The 23,995-nt window shown below is 43.1% G+C and overlaps 3 protein-coding genes across 7 annotated transcripts; 2 read left to right on the plus strand and 1 right to left on the minus strand.

The window, feature by feature from the left end:
- Window positions 1–1,587: 1,587 nt before the first annotated feature.
- On the plus strand, window positions 1,588–6,341 carry rbm22 (RNA binding motif protein 22). Its single transcript, XM_008327098.3, has 11 exons — window positions 1,588–1,722; window positions 2,752–2,805; window positions 2,904–2,933; window positions 3,038–3,170; window positions 3,259–3,359; window positions 3,715–3,887; window positions 4,000–4,200; window positions 4,362–4,526; window positions 5,127–5,215; window positions 5,325–5,453; window positions 5,602–6,341. Exons 1-11 carry the CDS (start codon window positions 1,669–1,671, stop codon window positions 5,754–5,756), a joined length of 1,284 nt encoding a protein of 427 aa, XP_008325320.1. The 5' UTR covers window positions 1,588–1,668; the 3' UTR covers window positions 5,757–6,341.
- On the minus strand, window positions 5,910–10,871 carry LOC103390997 (myozenin-2). 2 transcript variants are annotated; one of them, XM_008327100.2, is made up of 6 exons: window positions 10,717–10,871; window positions 10,310–10,401; window positions 9,163–9,320; window positions 8,214–8,295; window positions 7,537–7,714; window positions 5,910–6,824 (listed from the first exon to the last, which is right to left on the minus strand). In XM_008327100.2, the coding sequence occupies exons 2-6, from the start codon at window positions 10,383–10,385 to the stop codon at window positions 6,641–6,643; spliced, it is 678 nt and encodes a 225-aa protein (XP_008325322.1). In that variant the 5' UTR covers window positions 10,386–10,401; window positions 10,717–10,871; the 3' UTR covers window positions 5,910–6,640. The 2 variants fall into 2 exon arrangements, with proteins under 2 accessions (XP_008325322.1, XP_008325321.1); XM_008327099.2 differs by having other exon boundaries at window positions 8,142–8,295; window positions 10,717–10,870.
- LOC103391006 (soluble guanylate cyclase 88E-like) lies at window positions 8,315–22,824 on the plus strand. Of its 4 annotated transcripts, none has more exons than XM_025063272.1 (19): window positions 8,315–8,796; window positions 13,633–13,839; window positions 13,959–14,099; window positions 14,266–14,405; window positions 14,495–14,629; window positions 15,272–15,395; window positions 15,497–15,616; window positions 15,707–15,791; window positions 16,007–16,093; window positions 16,633–16,750; window positions 17,811–17,940; window positions 18,120–18,266; window positions 19,275–19,421; window positions 19,516–19,672; window positions 19,762–19,871; window positions 20,476–20,565; window positions 21,203–21,373; window positions 21,475–21,612; window positions 21,728–22,824. In XM_025063272.1, exons 2-19 carry the CDS (start codon window positions 13,720–13,722, stop codon window positions 21,863–21,865), a joined length of 2,298 nt encoding a protein of 765 aa, XP_024919040.1. In that variant the 5' UTR covers window positions 8,315–8,796; window positions 13,633–13,719; the 3' UTR covers window positions 21,866–22,824. The 4 variants fall into 4 exon arrangements, with proteins under 4 accessions (XP_024919040.1, XP_024919039.1, XP_024919043.1 ...); XM_025063271.1 differs by lacking the exon at window positions 8,315–8,796 and adding an exon at window positions 13,339–13,554; XM_025063273.1 differs by lacking the exon at window positions 8,315–8,796 and adding an exon at window positions 13,340–13,554 and having other exon boundaries at window positions 21,740–22,824.
- Window positions 22,825–23,995: the final 1,171 nt, after the last annotated feature.

The raw sequence follows: 23,995 nt of genomic DNA on the forward strand, positions 1-23,995 counted from the left end.
TTTATTATGGAGTGACCAGATCTAATACAAAACTGCCCTTGAAAACAGCTTTAGTGGTTTCATCTACAACACAGGGTTACACAACCCGTTAGGACAAAGACGGTGATCACCAGAGGGTTGGCTTTGGTGTGCCAGGAACAGAGAGCCAGGGAGTAGGAGACCATGTGGAGTAGAAGAACACAGTCAGGGATAATAAGGAGGATTGATATTTTATTCAGGAAATATGATCACAGGAGCAGCTGATAACCGCAACATAACTGATTATACGTTGAAACTTTTTTATCTGGCATCAAACGCAACACCGTAGAAGAAAGATGTGATGATTATCATTCCCACTGGAGTTGTCTATAGTAGACTTTCTTTATGAGCAGATGAGTGCTACCTGCACTGTGAAAGCCCTCAAAGATATTGAGGCTGGAGTGTTACATGCGGTCGACATGGCAGGAAGTAGGCAGGACCCAAATGCAGCACAAGGGTGATTCTCTTTGGGTGCAGCAGGTTTAATAACAACATACAAAAATAACAAAATAAACTCATTTGTTAATACTATGTGAAAAAAAAGAACTTTCATGCATGAACCCTAAACACAACAGACTCCACATGGACTGACCATGAACAGAACTGAACAATGAGCCCTCAAAGACAGAGTGGGGTATAAATACCCAGGGTAGCAGGTGAGTCTAATTAGAGAAACACAAGTGAATGTGATCACACTAACTCCACCCAGCAGACAAAACAGGAAAGTGGAAACAGACAACAGAGTCTAATCCCTGTTTTCTGCCTCCCACCCCTACCGTGACCCTTAAATAAACATAAGGGACTTAATGCCACTCCATAATCCGCTCTTCACTAATTAGCGCTGTACAACGTATAGATACCATGACCTGACTTTGGAACAGGTGGTCGGATGAACTGTAAGTAGAATTCACACAATTGGCTTACAATGGCCTTCGCGCACTAACCTTCAAGTCTTGATGGCATTATTACACTTACTCACATACATTAAGTGTATTATAAATCTGTTTGAAAATCATCATTTGTTTATCTCCTATCATGAAATTATTTCCAGAATCCAAAGTAATGCTACAGCCCATCCCAGCAGTCATAGGGTGAGGACGAAGCACACCCTGGACAGTTGAACAGTCCATCACAGGGTCACAGCACAGTATGGAGACAAACCATCTACAACTAAACAGCCATGTTCACACAAACCATCTACAACTAAACAGCCATGGAATGTCCAATCAATTCAGAATGTCCAATCAACCCAATCCAGCATAAAACAGACAATCTGTCATCTTCCTGCTATATGACAAGCAAGCATGCTAACCACAATGTGTGCCCTCCAACTGAACAATACATACTGAATATTTTATGAAATTACATAGCTATGATTTATTTAGAATAATTTACTAGGAAAGACTACATTTTCGTGAGCATAGGTTCTTTAAGACCACACATCTTAGACGTTACTTGCTGCATCAATTACTTTGCAGATAAAAACGGAGCACAGAATTATTGTTTTGCATCGTATAGAACAAACCACTCAGGTATCATCTTGAAAAAGGGCGACACCCTTAGGTAAAACGTGGCTCCAGTGATGAATAGAGAACTGTGGCGCGGTGCATTGTGGTCATTCATAGCTCCCGTTGGCTCACACTCTGCAAAATGGCGACGTCCCTGGGATCCAACACCTACAACAGACAGAATTGGGAAGATGCGGTAGGTGGACGCGACCGTACATCAGTCAAGATTAGACGTACAACGAAACGGTATAAACCACAGTGTAATTCCCGTCGTGAATTTGATCGGAAACTCTAACCCTTTGCTCCAGATTTTAAAATGTTGCTTGTTAGCCTGTTAGCATCCGAAGAGATGTTCCGTCGGAAATGCGTTAGCACGTTCATAGCAACACAAGTGTAAATTCGCTGTTTTCAATACAACTCTACTCTTTTATCGGACTACTGCAATAAATTCACATTGTACTTGCGTTCTATCTGAATGCAAACTCGAAACATACCTCTTCGCTCTTTTTAAAAATAATCTTTGTTCAAAGTTAGCTTTGCAAGCTAACCTGGCTAGCTTAGTAGTAGTTGGCCAAAAACAAGAAAACGCCGTTTTGTGCAAACGTTTACATGTATTACCTTAATTAAACTAATCAGGAAATGTTATGGAAACAGATTTAGATCAAGGAACTAAAATAGTACATTTAGCATATAGAATTCAAACAAACGTTTTCACTATCGTTGGTAACACCTTGGTAACATACCTGAATCATAATCGTGATATTCTACTATGGAAATAAGAGGGGTCGTTTGTCGGTGGTTAATTCTTAAAGAAATGTTTCAGTTTTATTTTTGCCCATCAAACAACGGGGCTCTTTAACTTGAACATCGAAATCATGTTGCCTTTTAAAGCTTTAAACTTGTTTCATCTCGTCGAAACTTGGCAAAACGTCGCCACTGTTAATTTAACAAGGATACGATTTACAATTTTGCGAAGGTGACGTTGTTGTCACATGAGCAGTTTAAATTTAGGCTTTTGGCTGATGCCATCAGCAGCTTGGATTAAAGAGAGGTAATTTTCTGCTGCAAGCACTTAGACTGAAACAGCATCCTTCAACAGATGGCAAAGTATGAGTTAGCAAGAGTTTGAACACAATCACACTGAGAAATACGTAAAATGTAGTTTAAGCCACTAGTACATGTAACTTGGTCGATATGAACACTTTCTGGTTTCTTATCTTTCCAGGATTTTCCGATTCTCTGTCAGACATGTTTGGGTGAAAATCCTTACATCCGAATGGTGAGTAAGCTCAAATTTTGCTTTTGATGACAAGGATGTCATCGCTTTTAAATAAATCCAACTTGTGTGTCATTGTATGTTGTTTTACTGTATTATAGACCAAAGAGAAGTATGGAAAAGAATGCAAAGTAAGTGTTTTATTATATTTATGGCAGCTGTACATAAACTGCATTCATATATGCAGCTTGGAATTGTTTTCATTAAAAATGTTTTTTTTTTTTTAATCCATCAGATTTGTGCACGGCCCTTCACTGTGTTCCGATGGTGCCCTGGAACTCGAATGCGTTTCAAGAAAACAGAAGTCTGTCAGACTTGCAGTAAAATGAAAAATGTTTGTCAGACATGTTTACTTGACTTGGAATATGGTGAGTAGCGGTTTTGGGTTCTATTTGTGAATACATGTAATATTTTGAGCTCATTGAAGCATGTAAACCACTCCTTTCAATTTTATAGGTTTGCCCATTCAGGTCCGAGACACTGGGCTTTCTGTTAAGGATGATGTTCCGCGGTCAGATGTGAACAAAGAGTACTACACTCAAAACATGGAGAGAGAGGTATTTTGTCTATATACTGTTAAATAAAATGGCTAATGTCTGATTTTTTTTTTTCATTAAATAAGGAAATCAGAAGTGATACAATTGTATCACTATATAGTATTAAAAGTACATTATTAGAAAGTTGACTGCAATACATTTAAAGTTTCTCTTGATGGCAATATGTTACCATTCCTTACATTTAGTATCACTATATAGTATTAAAAGTACATGACTGCAATACATTTAAAGTTTCAAAAGTTTCTCTTTAAAGTTTGATGGCAATATGTTACCATTTCCTTACATTTCTTTTCTCTTCCTTTGTTCCTTTCTCAATTTAGCCATTTATAATTAATCTTTACCTTAATTTCCATAGATAGCCAATTCTGATGGCACACGTCCAGTGGGCCAGTTGGGCAAGGCCACAAGCTCCAGTGATATGCTGCTGAAACTGGCTCGCACCACACCATATTACAAGAGGAACCGACCCCACATCTGCTCCTTCTGGGTGAAGGGCGAGTGTAAAAGAGGGGAGGAGTGTCCCTATAGGTAATGAAATAAAGTTGTTTTTTAACAAAACAATTTAGGTTTTACACTTCCTGTTAATTTTTTCTAAATTGTTAGATTTTCAGCATGTTCTTATTTTCTTTATGGCACAAAGGCATGAGAAGCCCACAGATCCTGATGACCCTCTTGCAGACCAGAACATCAAGGATCGTTACTATGGTATTAATGATCCAGTAGCAAATAAACTGCTGCAAAGAGCTTCAACTATGCCCCGGTTAGACCCACCAGATGACAAGTCCATCACAACCCTTTACATTGGAGGTTTGGGAGATACTGTCACAGATGGAGACCTCAAGTAAGTTTCTCTGCATGAAGCACAACTTCCTGTTGTCCAGTTGCAGGTTCATTTTAATGTCTTTTTGAGCAACTCCATTAAAACATTGCAACTGCTTAGCTTTAAACAAAGAACAATCTTCTGTTCAAATTAGCTGATTGATTTGATCTGTTTTGTTGCAGGAGTCACTTTTACCAGTTTGGCGAGATCCGCACTATAACAATAGTCCAGAGGCAGCAGTGCGCATTCATTCAGTTTGCCACCCGGTCGGCAGCTGAGTCAGCAGCTGAGAAGTCATTTAACAAACTGATTATAAACGGAAGAAGGCTGACTGTCAAGTGGGGAAAGTAAGAAATTCACTGTTACATTAACTTCATGACTGTGACAAGATGTTTTTTTATGTTAAATTGAATTTATTAAAAAAAAATCAGCTTCCCTTTCATCCATTTAATCAGCTGTTTAATAGTAGCAGTAAATATTTATAGTGTTAATGAGCTAATTAACACCATTTAGTCCTGAGAATGAACACTTGAACATCATTTAAACCAAATACTTATTAAAATACTTAAATGTTCACAATATTTTGCAACACCAATTGGCTTATTTCCACACTTTTCACATTGGGTGCTGTATGAAAATGAAACTCAACCACAGTCACTCCATTAGAATTTTTCAGAATTCAGAAATGTGGTTGTGCATCCATTTCTACACAGATTGTCAAACAGCATTCACTTATGTAAAATGAATCAAAAGACCGAGTTATACTCTAATAACACAGAATGAACAAAAGAGCAAGTATTGATCTTATAAGTCAAGCACCATTTTAAATTTTCAAGGATCCATTTCAGATGCAAAGTCATCCTTTCTAAGCTAAATGCCTCTTTACTGCTCTACACACTGCTTTTTGTTTGTTTGTAATATTAAACAATGACTGGTTGTTTTATAAGGTCACAAGCAGCGAGAGGAAAGGAGGGAGTTAAAGACGGTGTCAGTGAGATGGGCACAAGACTTGACCCTGTCCCTGGACTTCCTGGCGGTGAGTCAGCAGACACATGGATAGTTGAAGTGTCTGTGTTTATACCATATTAGGCCTGTAGATTTGAAACTTGTTTTTACTTTGTTGCTATTGTTAACATTTCCTGTAGCTCTTCCTCCACCACCTGCAATGGATGAAGAGGCTCCTGCAAATTACTTCAACCTGGACCCGAGCACTTCCTCTGCTGTCATGAACATTACTCTGCCCCCACCACCTGGTATAAACCCACCTCCTCCAGGTAAAATCATTATACATGGAACACGTGCAAATAATTTTTAGATTCATGCTGCAGGGCTGATATTTCTTTTAATGACTTAAAAAATGTTGGCACACTAAAGACATTTAGAGATGACCCTTTTCTGTATTTTCATGATTTGCTCTCTCAGGATTTGGACCTCCCATGTTCCACCCCATGGGTCACATGGCTCCACCCATGCCCCCTCCGATGAGCATGAGACCTCCTGGTCAAATTCACTATCCCTCCCAGGATCCTCTGCGAATGGGTGCACACGCTGCACTTAGCAGCCACCATACTGAGTAGCGGTTAAAGTGACATTGTGCTACAATGACTTTCTTATTGTTTTTCTCCATCCTGGTAAAGGGGTTGTCTGCTGATGGCGACAGCCCGTCCCCAAACCTTGATATAACTTCTGGAAGAAATTGGTAGTATAAGAAAAAAAAACATTTTCTTTCAGAGAGACAGTGATTTATTTTGCCATCTGCAGTGGAACAAAAACCCTGCAGTGCCATTGTCTCATTATGCAGAGATAATATCCAGGGTGTTATGTGATTACTTCCTCATTGTTATAAAGTTAAAACATACACAGCATTGCATTTTTCTTTTGCAAATGAAAATAATGACATCAAATAAAAGGGCTTTTTTAATGGACTTTTGCAGTTGGAGCCATTGTACATACAAAGTGTAGAGTCTAGACTTAGTCTCATGTTTGGCAGAAAGCCCAAAGCATCCAAGTGAATTGTTAAGTTTTTAAAAAACATTTTCAGTTGCAATTTTGTTTTTATTTGATATGATGTTCATATTCCAACACCTTAACACTTTCTTATTTTTAGTTTTCTTTGTACGATGTTTTCACTTGACATTAAAGTGACTCAGTTTTGTCATTAATCATCTGTGTTCATTTAATAATCATTCTGTATATGAAGATTTGTGTTTTTACCTATAGGAGAATGGTATGAAATGTTTAAGTGTAAAGAAAAAAAGTTCTGAGACTTCCAAAGCCTAAATGCAGGGTTAAACATCATTCCAGCATCCACAGGTTTCCTTTAACTAAAACAATCCTCTCAGCAGCGTCATGCAGCCTCCTCCCTGCCAATACTTTAGTAAAGTAAAGGATACATTTTTTTGGAGGGGGAAAAACCAAGCATGTGTCAGCTCATTGCAGTCTTTAGATTATCAGTCCTCTTTCATAGCTCATTTGACTCAGGATTATAAGCAGCACCCCATCCCTTGGGTGCCCTGTTGAAGTTGGGTCGCTGGTGCATGCGGTCCAGGGCAGCGCCTGGCAGGTACTTGGATTCCACTGCTTCAAAGTCAATCACCGGTATCACCCTTTTGCTGGCCATAATGCCTCCAAATGGCCTGGGAGATCTGGAATAAACAGAAGAGGTTTTAGAGTAATGGGGGAAACAGCCTTAAAAGTCTTACCAAAAAAGCAGGGAGGAGGATTGAGCAGAGGCTATTAGGTGATAAATGATGCCCAGTCTGGCCATCTGTCTGATATGTGAATGTTCTGCTAACAGGAGTGGACCATGTGGGATTGTGGATGAAACTGTTAGTGAACTCAGCCTCTTACATCTGCGCGGACCATTTGTTAGGTTCAAATTTAATTAAGCCTTTACAATGTCATGATAATATTCAGGGCGGAAAAGGATCCTGTCGTCCAGACTGCCTGGCAGATACTGTTGGTTTACGTTAGGTCAGAGTCAGCTCTCGTGCGTTGCCTGTTTCTGTCCTATGTTAATCTTTGTTCCGACCTTCTGCTGTGATGCAGTTCCTTGTGTGTCGCAAGAAAGATGATTCCTGTGCAATCTGTCTTGCGAGGACATAAAAAGCACACAGCCCCCCCCCCCAGCAGATAATCTTTCAAGTGCTGTGGCTCAGAAATAGCATCACATAGCCACAATTCAAGCAGGGGCAAGCCAGAGACTGGATTCATTTCCAAACTCTGGAAACATGGAACAGAGCCGAGGGGAGAGATGATGTGATGGATGGCACAGTTAGGTCATCTCTAGGTCTATTTGAGGACAGGCAGATTTCAGAGCCTGTATGTCCATCTGTACAGGAAATGAAAAAGCTTTACCTGTTGAAGCACCTGTAGTTGGAAGGCCTTTGTGGGAGCTGGGGCAGCTGGGTGTTGAGGGCATTTAGGAGCTCTTCACTGCTCCCCAAAGCTTCCCTCCATGGGGAGCTGTAGGATTTGGGTATAACTGTTGTGTTGAACTTCTCACAAGGAATTTCCTTCATAGGACCAGTGTATCCTGTGTGTCAAAAAAACAAACAAATAAATATCAGCAGGCAGTAAAGCTTTATGGTCCTATTAATCATCAAATAATCAGAAATGTACATTTTAAAATGAAGCTTGTAGTGGATCAGTTATTGATATGAATGTCTTCCATGTCAGTGCTGTCAACAGCAAACAGAATGACAGTAATTAGATCTCAGTGTGAGTCTCTGGTAACAACCTAATCAGACAGTATAAGCAGGGCTGCCCAGCAGAGCAAATACGCCACAGCACTCAGCTAAGCTGCTCACACATTATTACCCTCCACAAACCCACAATCAGTGTATTTGCTCAGCACACTTTCTATGTGAAAACTGAGGACTAGCAGATGAAAGTGACATCCCAGTGAGATACCATGCAGTGCTCAAGCGCTGGTGTTGGTCTCCACCAAAGTTATGTAATACCTGGAGCAATGACGTCAGGACTGCCCTTCTTTGCAACAGTCTTCTGTAGGTTCATGACCAGGCTATGCTTACCAGGGCTGGAGAAAGCCTGGTTTTCTTTTCCTCCTTGTGGCTCTAAGATAACTTGTGGGGGAGGGATGGCTTCAACCTGGGCCTGAGACACATAACAGCAAAACAGTGAGAATACAGCCTAAACAAAATACAGAAATAACAAATTACAAATGGTGATTTAATTTGTTAAAAGTGCCGCTATAGTCGGTAAACTGTGACAGTTTGGGTTTCGGTCTTGTAACTTAAAAATATGGTTTACACGGTTTACAAAATGTTTGTTATATTTGTATTTTAAAAATCCAAGATAGCTGCTCCCCACTTCCATTGTAGTTGTTTATTAGCACTTTATTTGTGCATTTATACTTAAAATGTAGTGTTATAAGTATAAGCATTAGGTCTGGATATCATGAAGGTACATTCAGGGAGATGTTATTAAAAGTGGCAGAAATTAAATATATAAAAACCCCATCTTTACTGATGCTGTTGCTTGTACATCCACAGCTAGCTAGTCCCCACTTCACATCCAGCTGAATGTAAACAACCTGGACAAACCAAGGACTTCCTGGTTTTACTCTCTTGGACCACAGAGGTTCCGCCCATGGAGGTAATACTATTTGTTTTTAAATTATATTCTTATAACTTTTAATTATTTGGGAGTACATGTAGCCTCATTTGTTTTGTTTGAAGAGCTGATATTGTTAGCTTAGCAAAATCATAGACTAAGCAGTGTAGTGTGTAAGAATAGCACAAACTAGCGGTGATGTCACGTGGTGTTGTAAGGTTAACACTTGGTAACTTGCTGTTAGCATCAAACACACCAACAATAATAATTCTGCTCATGGAATAAAATACCTTTCCCCAAAATCTTTAGTGAAAGTGAAGGCTGTGCTCGTTCAAAACACCTGGAAGTCGTTCCATGGTTAAAACAAAGTTTCATAATCTGCATTCCCCTCTTATGTCAGATCCTTACATTATTGGTGTACTGAACGCCACTTTTCTCCAGGGTGAACATCTCAGATCTCTTCTGTCTCTCTTGAAACATGCGTGAGCCTCGATTGGAAGGGACAGTCAGCTCCTCTATCATCACATCCTTTGGAACGCTAATCTTCTTCCCCAGGTTCCGACCCCCTTGCACAACATGAAAGATAAACGGTGGCATTTTGATAAGTGAACTCATTACACGGCTCTTTGCATTTTTCACAACATCGGTATATGAGAACAGAGAACACTTCGGGGCCTGTTTTTGTGTTGTGTGCTGTGACACGATTCCAGCTCTGCTTAAATACACTGTGACATTTAATTGTCACTACAAGGGGTGATGATTTGCTGCAGCTAGGAATCATTCAGAAAGTGAAGGGAAGTTAGGCAGACTAATAGGGAGCTTTGGCAAATCCTGCTATCTCCCCGGATCATCGTGTTCCTGTCATCCTTGAACAGCTGAGTGCGGGTGATATGAAAAAAGCCAAACTGTGTCACGGCCTCATTTAGTTGGTATTTGCTCTGCTTGGGCCGATTCTCCCTTCTCGTGTTGTATCATGGCACGGTGGAGCCTCTGAAATAGCCTCAAGATGATGTCAAGAGATGTGTAATGTTTGTTATGGTCCAGGGTTGCATGGGCAACTAACTGAGCATATAAATAGAATCTTTGGAGGAAAGACTAATGTATGAGTGGCAGACATGATAAGCATTAGAAAAAAGTCAGCGCAATATGTTTCCCTTCGGGAGCCGCCTTTGATCATTCTGCGTGAAATTCAGTGTTCAGAGTCACATTTTGCTGAGTTTTGGGAACTTGATTTCAAAGCATAGCTGGCGGACAGTGCTGGGAAACAAACACAGCCACTGGGATGGTCCCCGGTGGAAGGCAATGAGAATTTTAACAACTCTCTGGCTCTCGTGGGATTTGAGTGAACCGTTCTCCATGCGGCCCCGGGCGGTTGGCCAACACACTTTGATGTTTGGCTCAATTACTTCTGACAGCTCCGGCTGTCACTACAGTGTGACGCCGTGACATACTGTACTGTATGTCAGTGCAGTACATTAGGTAACTTTTTATTATCTGGACATTTTTGAACTTCCGGGGACACGACACAGAATGGAGTCACTGCCGGTGAACTTACATCCCCTGGCCTCCTTGGACAGAGTCTTGGCTTGTAACATTCTCTGTTTGGTCATCTCATCTGTGTTGGACCACATCGTCAGAGCCGTCTGTCTATGATGGACACAACAATTGAAATATGTTATAATATGTTTTCTGATGAAGGAAAAGTCCACAGCGAAAAGTTGCAGGGTGTTGAAACTAAACTGAATGTCACAGTGACAAATAGTAATTTATTAATATTGCAGTTTTTTTTTAATTTTCCTTTTCTCTGAATAAATCTCTGAATGAAATATTCAATACAACATTGCTTGCAGCACAGCACATATTCCTTTTGTACGAAGGTTTCCAGTCCAATGCCACATTCTACTCATTTACAATGGAAACATTATCAGACAACTGTCTAAACTTCACCCACTCTGGTCTTACCTGTGTTTCCTGGTCAGTGTGTCGGGAGCTTCTGCTGGACTCTGGTGTGGTTGATCCCCGACTGGATCAGGGATGCATCCGCACTCAACTTTCAGACCCTCCTCAGAAGTCGGGGTACAGTCTGCGTAAAAGACATCACAGGATGCCTCCAGTACTTAGCTCACTCAGTTTATTTTAGCGGAAGGGAAAGGGGGCAAAGAAGGAGGGAAGGAGGGAGGGGGGGGGGGGGGGGAGGGGGGAGGGGGGGGGGGGGGGGAGGGGGGAGGGGGGGGGGGGGGGGAGGGGGGGAGGGAGGGAGGGGGGGGGGGGGGGAGGGGGGAGGGGGGGGGGGGGGGAGGGGGGAGGGGGGGGGGGGGGGGAGGGGGGAGGGGGGGGGGGGGGGAGGGGGGGAGGGAGGGAGGGGGGGGGGGGGGGAGGGGGGGAGGGAGGGAGGGGGGGGGGGGGGGGGGAGGGGGGAGGGGGGGGGGGGGGGGAGGGGGGAGGGGGGGGGGGGGGGGAGGGGGGAGGGGGGGGGGGGGGGGAGGGGGGAGGGGGGGGGGGGGGGGAGGGGGGAGGGGGGGGGGGGGGGGGGAGGGGGGAGGGGGGGGGGGGGGGGGAGGGGGGGAGGGAGGGAGGGGGGGGGGGGGGGAGGGGGGGAGGGAGGGAGGGGGGGGGGGGGGGAGGGGGGGAGGGAGGGAGGGGGGGGGGGGGGGGGAGGGGGGAGGGGGGGGGGGGGGGAGGGGGGAGGGGGGGGGGGGGGGAGGGGGGAGGGGGGGGGGGGGGGAGGGGGGAGGGGGGGGGGGGGGGAGGGGGGGAGGGAGGGAGGGGGGGGGGGGGGGAGGGGGGGAGGGAGGGAGGGGGGGGGGGGGGGGGAGGGGGGGAGGGAGGGAGGGGGGGGGGGGGGGGGAGGGGGGGAGGGAGGGAGGGGGGGGGGGGGGGGAGGGGGGGAGGGAGGGAGGGGGGGGGGGGGGGGGAGGGGGGAGGGGGGGGGGGGGGGGGGAGGGGGGGAGGGAGGGAGGGGGGGGGGGGGGGAGGGGGGGAGGGAGGGAGGGGGGGGGGGGGGGAGGGGGGAGGGGGGGGGGGGGGGAGGGAGAGAGGGAGAGAGGGAGAGAGGGAGAGAGGGAGCGGGGGAGGGCTGGGAGAAGGGGGATATAAAAGGCTGATTAAGAGGAAGGGGCCAAGATAGAGATTTACATCTTGACCTCGAGGCTCTTTCATAATAAAAACTTGATCTCTGTGCATGCGCCCATTTGTGTCTGGGTGTGTGTGTGCGTGCACCCCAGCAGCAGCTGTCCAGATGGTGACAGCTATATGAGATGCCCAGCATCTAAACTCACCGCAAACACAATTTCTATTTTCTCTTCTCTTTCTTCTCTCCCTCCTATAAAACTCCTGCACTCGCCGCAGGGCAGCAGTGCTGGGTATTGGCTGCATGCAGTGGCACAAACAGAGTCAAGGCTGAAGCCGGACAATTGATGAGGGTGCCACAATCACAGGTTGTGGTTTTAGTCCTTCAGTGTTTGGTCAAAGGATTAATGAATGGCTTTTGAATGTGTAGGAACTCTGACATTCTACGACACACTCTCGTCCCTGGCCTTTTCTTGACCCTTTAATCACATAAAATATTATGATTATCAGCCATCCACCTACACCACAGAGGTGCTGCCCTTTAACTGTATATTTTACTCAAGTTAGTCTTTATCTGGAGCTTTTTCCCCACACAAATTGATTCATTGAACTCAGCAGGAGCCAGCAGGGAGAAAAAACATTTTCTTTATCCTTGTTGAGATTGGATATCGATTTTGCACCAGGCCTGTTGAACAATATCACTCTGCCCCTGGTGGGAAACCTCCCGGCTTCTGACACAAAATGTAGAGTCATTCTGAATCATAAGAAAAACATCCAGTCTAAACAGTGTCTTTGTTTAGACAAAAGTTGATGCTCTCAGAAAAAGGCAATCAATAGAAACAGGGTCAAGGCTTGTGCTGCGCTGGGTCATTCAGCAACATGTGGGTTGGAATATGCTTTACATCATTAGAAGAGCAGTCAAAATCAGCAGGTTAATCACATTTATTAATGAATTAAAACAGTGAAGATTAATCTGAGTTTAGAATGCCGTCCATGGTCAGTCCTGTCAGACCAGCACCACTGAGTGCAGGGCAGTAACAAAGATATTTTTTTCAACTTTATTACATATTATTGATCCTATTATTTGGATTAGGATTTGGATTTGGATTAAAAATCAACAAAAAATGTTTTGGTCATATTTAGTCATAAAAAGTATTACTAAATATACTAAATACTAAATATAATAAAAAGGTTTAGTAGTAAAAAGTAAAAAGTACTTTTTTAATTTATCATGATTAATCATGATTGTCACTAATCCTGACTCATTGTTATCAATTGTACATTTAACATGATTAATAATAATAATTTATTATCTTAATGAATCATGATTAATTGTGACTTATTGTCACTAATCATGAGTAATTTTGATTAATCTTGATAATTTATGATTGTGATTAATCCACAGCTACCCTTTGATTACCTGATAAAAAATGTACTTTATTGACCGTTTTATTAATTACAAATTCTTTACTAATATCCACATTATTGAAACTAGAGGAAAACAGGAGGAAATCTTGTGACCAGAGTCATCTGTGTCTGAGAGGTGGCTTTGGCAGTGTGTTTATGTCACACTCAACCACCAGGCACTGACAGCTGACACATGAACAATAGAGCCCCCTCCAGAGAAAAGGGGTTTCTACAAGCAGGGCACCTTTAAAACCATTTGTACAGCTGGCCTTCAGATGAAACCATACATATCTGGCTGCTCCCAGGAAGTTCAAAACCTCGCAGGTAGTGGCGACATTCAGTGCTCAGAGCATCTATATTCACATTCGTCGAGTCGTCAACACTTTTCTCTTCCGCCTGCAGGTTGCTTTTGAAAGGATTGCTGGAGGTCAATCAGTCGAGGAGCAGTCGTGACATTGCTTAGCTTCACCTTCAATCCAGAGAGACATAATGTACGGGCTGCTGTGCGAGAGCCTTCACGACTTCATCAAGGAGTCGTATGGAGATGATGTGTGGAAGCTGGTCAGGGAGAGAGCAGATGTCAGGTTGCACTCATTTGTCACCCACCAGGTACAACAGTACTAGAGTATTTTTGCACTTTGCATAAAATTAGTTTTAAATACAGTGTGAATGAAATTCATCATGCAGTGCCTTTGCTGTTCTGTTTTACTCTTGATGTGGTGTCGTAGGTGTACAGTGAGAGTGTTATTCCCCGGATTGCAAAGGCAGCCAGTGGAGTGACTGGCACGCCGTACAATGAGCTGATGAACTCCTGGGGCGTGTACTTTCTGGGATTTGTAGGAAAGTATGGATACGACCGGATCCTTAAGGTGAGTGGAGATGTCTCATTTGGAAATATCTTGTCCTCTGGTATGGATTGGACTTTGTCAGAGTGGAGATGAAAGTAGTCGAACATATCAAACAGACCAATGTCTGATTGATATGTTTGATGAAGAAGTGAAGCAGATCATTTACCCTGCGTCCTCCTGGCTCCAGGTGCTGGGTCGTCATGTCCGTGACTTTGTCAACGGCCTGGACAACCTCCACGAGTACCTGCGCTTCAGCTACCCCAAGGTGCAGCCACCAACCTTCTTCTGTCAGGAGGAGTCTGCCACTGGAGTCACCCTCCACTACAGGTGCGAGGACAAAGCACTGGAGAAAGAACACAGAGAGATTTTTGTTTTCAGAAATGAAGCCATTTTAATAAATGATCTGTGTTCTGCAGGAGTAAGCGTAAAGGCTACCTGCACTATGCCATGGGTCAGCTGCGGCAGATGGGCAAACAGTTCTACGACACTGACATCCACGTGGAGGTGCTGTCTGAGCAGATGGTCGGAGATTATTCCCACGTCACGATGAGGTGAGTCCAAAGAAAACTCTGAGGAAATAACTGTGAAATATGCCCTAAAAACTCTTCGTCATTAATAAAATCAACTCACCCTCAAAACATCCTGTGACCTTTAGGAGTGTGTAACGGCTCTGAGCTGGATCAGCTACACTTTGGCAAACCACAACAGAAGCTACGCTAATATAATAATACTATTTTCCTACACACACACACACACATCTGATTTAAAGGATAGGTATGAGTGTAAATTGACCTTTATAGATATGGTAAAACTTCCAACATCGGAAATTTATTATGGAATAATTCTACATGTAGCATTTAGCATTAGCTGAGACTATAAACTGTTGTCTTCATTATTCCAGGATTGGCATTTATTTAACAAACAAAGCAGCTCTTTTCCTTATAATTATTAATTAATGAATCCTCTATATTAAATGACCGTGTTTGTTCAAATGGCTCACAGCAGTCAGACGTCAACACTGTGCTTTCATTCAGCTTCCATTTTTTTTTCACCCCACAGGTTTGTGTGCAGCACATCAATCGCTATGCCAACCACTTACAATGCAAAAAAAAAAAAAAGAAAAACTAAAAAGTCGATTTTATTTTACAAAAAAATCTCAACCTGAAACCTTTTAAATTTGAATGGCATTACAGGCTCAACTTTGACAACTCAGCCTATCGCTACATTATGAAGGAGGATGAGGAGGAGCAGGAGATTTTGCCAATCACCTCCGATTTCTTCTTTGAGGTCTTCCCCTTCAACACTGTCTTCAGACAGGTAATCCCGCTGGTAATCTACTGGTAATCCCATCAACCGATCTTGGAAACATGCTATATGTCTTAAATTAATTACAATTTACAAATTTGTTGATTTCACAGGACATGGTGGTGCATAACGTGGGTTCAGGTCTGGCCACGGTCTTTCCTGATCTGGATGGGAAGAAGATCACTGATGCGTTCTTGTTGGCTCGCCCCCTGGTGGAGTTCACATGGAACATGGTAAGCAATGTTATGGACTATTGATTACTTTTATTTTAGCTGTATTTCTAACTGCAATAAACAGTTTTGTTTTTTTTAATGTGTGTACAGATCATTTCTCATCCCAACAACCTGTTTGAGATCATGTCCAAGGAGCCTGTGAAGAGAGAGAGGAACCTCCACAACAGAGTTCAGAGTAAGTGTGGAAATGGACACAGGATCATCTGAATGTTTGGTTGGGATTCACACACAAAGGTCAATTATAGAGAAGGGGGCGCTGTAAACCATTTCCCTAAACATTAGCGTTTGTTATAATTATACTGAAATGGAATTATTTGTTTTTTCTCCTTAACATAAATGTATTTAATGAACTTAAGTCAGTGTCTCAGACCAGACTCTGTCTCTCCACAGATTCCGACTATGAAAATGCCAACCGTTCTGCTGATGTAGACGTGGAGCTCATGGCCTTCCAGTCCATCATCGGAGATGATTACAAAGGTCTTGATCTCTTTGTTCTCTGAACGGCTCACAAAAGCAGTGAGAAGTCAGCATAGCCTTAGCTTTAGCATCACTGACTCAGAGCATGAGCAACAAACCTTTTGTGACTCTGTACAAAGGCGGCCTTCCACCTGCTATAAGGTTCAATAGTTATTTCCTGAGGTGAAAATGAAAGAATGTATGTTATCACTGGGAGGTTTTCTCACACTATCGACCACCGAAAAAAAGAAAAGGTTTTCTAGGATATTCACTTAACTCTCTGTGTGCCAGACCAACAGGAGTAAGTCACTGCTACCGTGGAAGAATCTGGGTTTGTTCGACTAAACACCAGTTTCATCACAGTGTGCTGGATGGTTTTTTTGGCACTATGCTAAGCTACTAAGTTCCTGGCTGCTGTTTAGTTTTGGTGTGTTTTGGTTTTATGGCACCAAATCAAAATCGGCTGCTCTCCAAAGTGCTTACATTCTAAATTAAACTCTTCCATAATGCAGTGGATGTTTAGTAATGTTGCTGCGCAATGTGTTGTTGTGCTGGTTCAGACGGCAACAGTGCTAATGCCATGGAGAGCTGGGGTGATGGAAGCCGCTGCCTGAAACTGAAAGGACAAATGAGATACATGCCGGAGTGGGAGTCAATCATCTTCCTCGGAACTCCTGTGTAAGCACCCTAAACCCATTAACACACACGCACACTGATATTTGTGTTTTGTGAGCACTTCACATTGGCCTAATGCTTTTTCTATCCCTGGGGTCTTCAACCTTCAAAACCCAAAGAGCCGCTTTCATCATTTAACTACCAAATAAATTTCACCAAGGGTCACGAACACATTTCAACCATTTAACTGAAGGCAGTTGTTCAGCGTGTTACGTTTATAGCAGTCGTTCTACAGAATCGTTGTTGTTAAAGAGGACACTTTTATAGCAGTCGTTCTACAGAATCGTTTTTGTTAAAGAGGACAGCGACACAATGCTGTTCTGCTGTTTAAGTACAAACAGTGATTTCAGGGCAACTTTTGAGTCTTTATGTCCCACATTATCTGACAGTAACGGATAAGTCAGTTTGCAGACTGTTCAGAATGAACTGCTGCCTACTGGAAATACCAGCTGACTGGTGTATGAACCATGAATGTGTTGTTTTGTGATGAAAAACATGCAAACACTTAATTCACAAACATTACATAAAGTTGAACCCTACCCAAACCTATTTCTAACCCCGACACCAAACTAAATGTTGAAGCTCCAAGTATATGTAAGGTACACGCACACACACACACACACACACACGACCAAGTCTTTATTAATAAAGTGCATTTTGAAAAGTAAAACAGTTTCAAAAGCAGCAAGAGCTAAACTGAATTAGGAGGCTGGAAATAAAAGCATGGGCAGTGAATCAAATCAGAGGCCCTTTCTAACAGCACTTACCATGCATGAAATGAGCTGCTAATTAGCCTGTAATCAGACAATGCAGCTCTTGTGAGTGTAATGGGAACCCATTTGCAACTGAGAGTGTTTTCCACAGAGTACATTACCAAAACATTTCCCTCCTCTTCTAAAACCTGATTATTTTCCGAGTACAGGGGTCCGTTCTCTACATCCAGGGAACGGACATCGTCCACGGGGACGGATCGACGCGTTGCGATTTTACTTCCGCTGTGTTAGTTGTCACATTAATGATTCCATTCCTGTAATTTACATTTTACATTTTCTCCCATGTGCAGGATGGAGAGTCTGAGTGCCATGTTCAAAACGGGCCTTTACATCAACGACCTCAGCATGCACGACTCCAGCAGAGACCTGGTTTTGGCAGGGACTCAGCAGTCAGAGGAGCTGAAGAGAGCTCTCATACAGGTCCATTCAGTCCAATGTGGTTTTTATTTATTTATTTTTACACGTGATCCGCTCGCTTGTCGTTGTGTAAAATGCAAATACGGCGTCGCTGCTCTTCTTTGAGCGTGGCATCTCTCTATCACCTTCATCCCACGCAACTGAGATTTTTGTTTGTCTCCTATTCTCTGCTGCGACTGCAGGAGCAAAAAAAGTCCAGTAAGCTGGAGGAGAGCATGAAGATGCTGGACTACGAGATGAAGAAAACCGACGACCTCTTGTACAGGATGATTCCAAAGCCAGTGGCTAAAAGGCTGCGCAAAGGAGAGCCTGCTGTAAACACTTGTGAGGTCAGGGCCGTCTGTGTACACTTTATATACAGTGGCATGTGTGCTGCACTTAACCTTCACTGACCGCCTGAAATACCACACCGTATGAAAAGCAATTATCTTATTCATATTTTTAATGCCCCGCTCTTCAACGTAGTGATAGTTTAATAACGTGAGGGAATACTCCTGCTGAGACGAACGCCACGACACTCACAGCTGGCAATAAAAATCAATCAGCCACCATTTAAAAGTCGGCTTTTTGCAAATAAGATCCAGAATACAATTACTGAGCCTCGATGTAGTTTAGGGCTGCTGTTGTTATCTGTGGGGTTAGGACAGAGCCAGTCGGAGGTAATTTATTTTCTTCTTCTTGGCAGGAACCGGTTCGACTGTACATTCATTAAAATAACAAGAAATGAAACCAGGGCTCTTTTAGAATTGCTATACCGAGCTGTGGAAGAGAGAAGTCAGAAGAGCGTAGAACCAATTTGCCCATGCATGTTAGTGTGATACGTATCATCTGGGCTTGATTGGAATTTAGGTTTTATTCAACTTAAATCAAAAGTACAATCTTTGTGAGACTTAGACCACGGCTTTAGAACCTTAAACACTGAGAACTGCAGAAGGTTTTTGACAATTAGGATCCAGACAAATATTGTAGTTTTGGTAGAGAATCATTTAGAAGAGTTTGTTGTTTTACCTTGTCTCCAAACAGCCTGATGTTGCAGTGACCTCTACAGTGGTCAGAAATATCGCTGACATAAATCATAACAACCATTAAAAAATACTGAAAGAAGCAACACAGGCTCTCAGATCATGTTGTTGTTGATGTATAAAAACAAAGGAGAACCTCCTCCTACTTACCCATCGCTTTCTTCTGCAACAAGATACCTCCGTCCGTGTCTTATGAACAGTCTATTGTGGTTCATCATAACCAGAATACACTTCAAACTGGTCCAAGAATGTCTTCTTGTCCTCTCAGCCTGGTTTCACCCACTCCCCAATCTCTCCCCCCCTCCCCCCCCACAGGTATTCCCAGATGTGACCATTCTCTTCAGTGATGTGGTGGGCTTCACTCGCATCTGCAGCCACATCACTCCAATGCAGGTGGTGTCCATGCTCAACACCATGTACACACTGTTTGACACACTCAGTGAGAAGCCCCTTGTCTTCAAGGTGTGTGTGTGTGTGTGTTTATTGTGTGTACTTCTACTCATATACAGTATCTGTTCCTCTGGATAAGAAAGTTCTGCTGTGACGCCCTCTGCAGGTTGAAACCATTGGCGATGCCTACATGGTGGTGGCTGGAGCTCCAGAGAAGACAAAATATCACGCTCATAACATTTGTGACATGGCTCTGGACATGGTGCGCTCCATCGATCATCTTAAAGATCCCTCCAATGGCAACAACATACAGATTCGTGTCGGTGTGTGGTTGTTTTTCTGATTCCTCGTCGTCATTTCTGTTTGGATAGAAGTGAGTGAACTGATAAGTTGTTCAAATCTTTTTTTTAAGGAATCCACTCAGGCATGGTTGTGGCTGGAGTGGTGGGACATAAGATGCCAAGATATGGTCTGCATGGTGACACCGTCCACACTGCATCTGCCATGGAGAGCAATGGAAAGGTAGTGGCATAGACCAGGGCTTTCCTTAAAACAGCATTAGCTTCTGGTCGAAGACGATGCTACAAAATATGTAAAAAAAAAAAAAAAAAGAATGGATTCTACACAGTTTATGACATGCCAAAAGTTGCAGATGAGGTGCGTTCAGGTACCATTGGAAACTTGAGGATCTGACGATTTAGGCAGTTTATGTGTCATACGGTTCAGGAAAAATAGTTATAAAAAAAATTAAATCAAAAATTAAAAATGTTTTCTTATCTTCCCTACAATTTTCTGAGGCCCAACGTGTGCCCCCTGGTGGCCCCCTTTTTGAAAACCACAGACATAGACTAATTAACTGGATGTACCATCTATGCAAATGAGGAATGAATCAGCTTTCACTGGATTTAATTTCATCTGTAATAAATGGCCAAAGTCTAGATTTCTCCTTTAATTTGAACTTGTTTTCAAACAGTGATAATAGAGGCCTTAAACCAAAAGACCGCAGGATTAAGTTGCTTTTTGTTTTTAAAAAATACAAATCTCCTTCTGAAACCAGCATTGTTTGAAGCATGATCTGCCATTTTCTGTGATTTTGTTGTGACTGGTTAATCTCTGCCTCAACCAGGAGATGCACATTCAGCTCAGCAGCGCCACCTATGAGCACCTGAAAGGAAGCCACTTCATTTTTGAAAGGCGGGGCATCATCACCATCAAGGTCAGGCATCTGCCTCAGTCCAGTAACAAAAATAATGTTTTTGTTTTTGTCAAATGCACTGAAACAACACCTAAATGAAAGTTCATTTGAAGAACCTTGTTGATTCTGGAGTGGAGTAATTAGCAAACGTGCAGTGGGGGACAAACAAATGAACGGTAATGATGCTTAAAATAAAGACTAAAGCGCGTGTCTGCACTCGAAATTAAATGTTTCCACCCTGTGCACACCCTACGAGGGAGTGCTTACTTAAACTGTAATTTGCATTAACGAAAGTTTCTAAACAAAATATTTATAATAAACCATTATGTTGTGGCTCAGAGGAGCCAGCACACACTCAGGGCTCAGAGCCAGCACGTTGCAGCTTGCGTGTGTTGATTTGTGAGTACATTTTATCAGTGGCTTCGACTCCGAGGCTGCACATTTAGCGATAATGCCGGCAAAGTGACTCCCGACGGTTTTTCCGAGGCTGCTGATTACACGTTCCAATCTCAAGAAACCAACAGTGGCTCAATTTTCATCAGGGAATTTTGAATGTTGAAATTCTGCCATCAGCTCTTTTTCACTTCACTCCACTACAGAGGTTGTGACTCAGAGCTCACAGTGTTTGATTTTATGTCTGTCTGCCGGTTTTTTGCAGGGAAACGTTGAGATTGAGACTTACTGGCTGAAAGGAAAGCGGGACAAGGACGGGAACGCTCAGGCGGCGTGTCCACAGTTCGAAACTCAGACCATCAGCAAGGCCATCAGCAAGGCTACCATCTCGGCCCCTGAGCCTACGGGAAATGAAGAGGGACTGGTAAAACATTCAGTAAGGACATGCCCGACTGCAACATGCAACCTTTGGGTTTTTTTTTTTGCCTTATCATCATCTTTGATTCTCTGAGTTCCTTTTTGTTTCTGTGCCCTCAGGTTTTTCCTTTGGTGGCGGGGGAAGACGAGGACGATGTCAAGTCTATTCGCTCTCATCGCATAAAGATGGCGATATCCGGCCATTCTCTGGAGGAGTCCATGGAGGAGTGTAGGGTGGAGGAGATGTCTGTTCATAAAGTAAGAGGGAATATCAGCTTTTTATGATTATGAAAACGTATGTATTTTGTATGTTTTTCCACGACGGATCCTTGTTGTTTATGATGAACTGTCCTCCCTGCAATCTCACTATAAGGATGCTTTGCAGGACGGCCTTCAGGACCCTCACCTGGAAATGGACTTGCCACAGTCAGATAGAGACTCCATCATGGATTCCCATGAAAGCTCCTGTGACTCCCGTTGCTCCAAAAGTGCCATGTGCTCCATGTCCTGAGCTACAGAGTAGAAAAGGCTCCAGAGCAGACGCTTGCTAACACCGCAGCCAGTAATAGATATTTATTACTGTTTAATAATTTATTTTTATTTTTATTATTTTTTTAAATGCATGTGCTCAAAGCACCAACTGTTATTTTAGGTTTTGCTGTTTCCAAACCTTTTTTTTATAAGGTCGTTTTGCGACGATGGTGCCGGAATCTCCGGGGCGACGCTTTGTTTGACTTAGACTTAGACAACATTTAATCTCTAGTGTCGTGTGTTTGGTGTAAACGCTGCACAACAAATGCGTCAGTGCTTGTTTAGCTGTGGTAATACAGAAATCAATCAGCGCCATTAGTGTTAATTTTACACCTGATTGTGTGGAGCAGCTGTCTCCGAGCTCCGTCAGTCCCAGGAGAAATCAGACACTCCTCCAATTAATATCTCCAATCAGCCGCTGCCAGGAACTTCAACGGGAAGTTTCCCACTGTAATGATATGAGAAAGTGTTGACCCCATAGGGTTCAGCTGGACACGGGCGTCTGTAATTTCCTGCAGTATTTTTTTCCGTGGTGCCTTATAGATGTGACATATTGTTTTACTCAGCGAGGAGAGTGATTTCTCAGAGTCTTTCTCTCTTTCTTTCCTCTCGCCTCTGCACCTCACTTTGTTGGATTCATTATTCTGTATCAGCCTCCTCAAATGCACAGTCACAGCATAATAAAAACACTTGTCAGCTTGGTGAAAAAAATAAATAAAAAGAGCTGAGTGCTGAGGTGCCTGTGGTTACCTTTTCTTTTTTTCTTTTTTTTTCTTTCACACGTTTGCTTTATCTTAGCTCAGGCACTGACACGTACAGGACTTATATATGAATTGCACTCGTACTTTATTAAAGCAAATTCATTTCATGCCACAGTATTCAAGATGTCCCTGAAAAACAAAGCTGAAAAACACAATATATTTCAATGTCCACAGAGACTACATATATATGTACATATATTATATATATACATACAAATATATGATTTCACTACTATATATGTATATATGTATAAATATTTATATTAGTGAAAACATATATTTGTATATATATATATATATATACACTATTCATATACAGACACAAAGTGAAATTTGTCCTCTGCCTTTACCCCATCGCCCAGTCCTGGGGAGCAGTGGTCGCCCTCGAAAAAGCTCTGGTTGCAATAGCATTGGTGTTTGCTCGACACGTCACATCTGGCTGGATTCAAACTTGCAACTCTCAGTGACTCTTTCAGAACCTTAGTCTGAAAGTGTTGCGTCAGCCCTCCTGCTTCACTGGCTTCATCAAACCATGTTTCCCACCGACTGCAGCTCAGTGGAGCTGCACTTGTAGGTGGCGTCCTCTCGATCCAGGTGACATGTGTTGGCTCTGTGTGAGTCTTTGCTGGATGAACTGATGGAGCAGTGGAAGCAGAAGGCATATAAAAGGGCCAGCACCAGCAGTAAGCAGACCACGCAGAAAATGAAAATGATCAGGATGGCGTGCACCTGCATGTGCAGCTCCCCCCAGCTGAGTGGCGTGGTAGTGGTCAGGTCGCCCAGTCTGGAGGTCGTAGTGTTGAAAATGGGCTGTGGAGCCGCAGCAGGGAGCTGTAGCTTGGTGGAGGCGGGAGGGGTGACGTCCTGCATGATGGGACGGTCGTTGCCCTTTTGGAAAATTGTCTGTAGCCTTGAGCAGAGAGATTTTATTTTGGTTTAATTTACAAGAGTGCTCAAACAGAACAGGGCAGTTTTGATGCATGAAAAACAACAAGCAAACACAGCTGAACAACAAGAGAGCCGACAACTTGTTACACTTGATCCTGAAGTATTTTACATTTGATTATTCCATTGTTTTATATATATATATATATACATTCTATAGTGAGTGGGGTTTTGTTTGTGTCCCTGTGCTTTGTTCTTACCTGGGATGTGTTTTCCTGTGTCTTTTGATGAGCAGGTCTTTGGAGAATGAAAAGAAATGGAGAACCACAGAAGGGAGACAGGGAGTTAGGGAGACAGGGAGGGAGGGAGAGAGGGAGAGAGGGAGGGAAGAAGGGCTGGACTGAATGAGAGAGGTTTGTAGACCAAGAATAACAGGGGGAGTTGTCATGGCAACAATGGCTGAG

This window comes from Cynoglossus semilaevis, chromosome 15 (genome assembly GCF_000523025.1).
Source record: "Cynoglossus semilaevis isolate Cse_v1.0 chromosome 15, Cse_v1.0, whole genome shotgun sequence".
Taxonomy (NCBI): Eukaryota; Metazoa; Chordata; class Actinopteri; order Pleuronectiformes; family Cynoglossidae; genus Cynoglossus; species Cynoglossus semilaevis.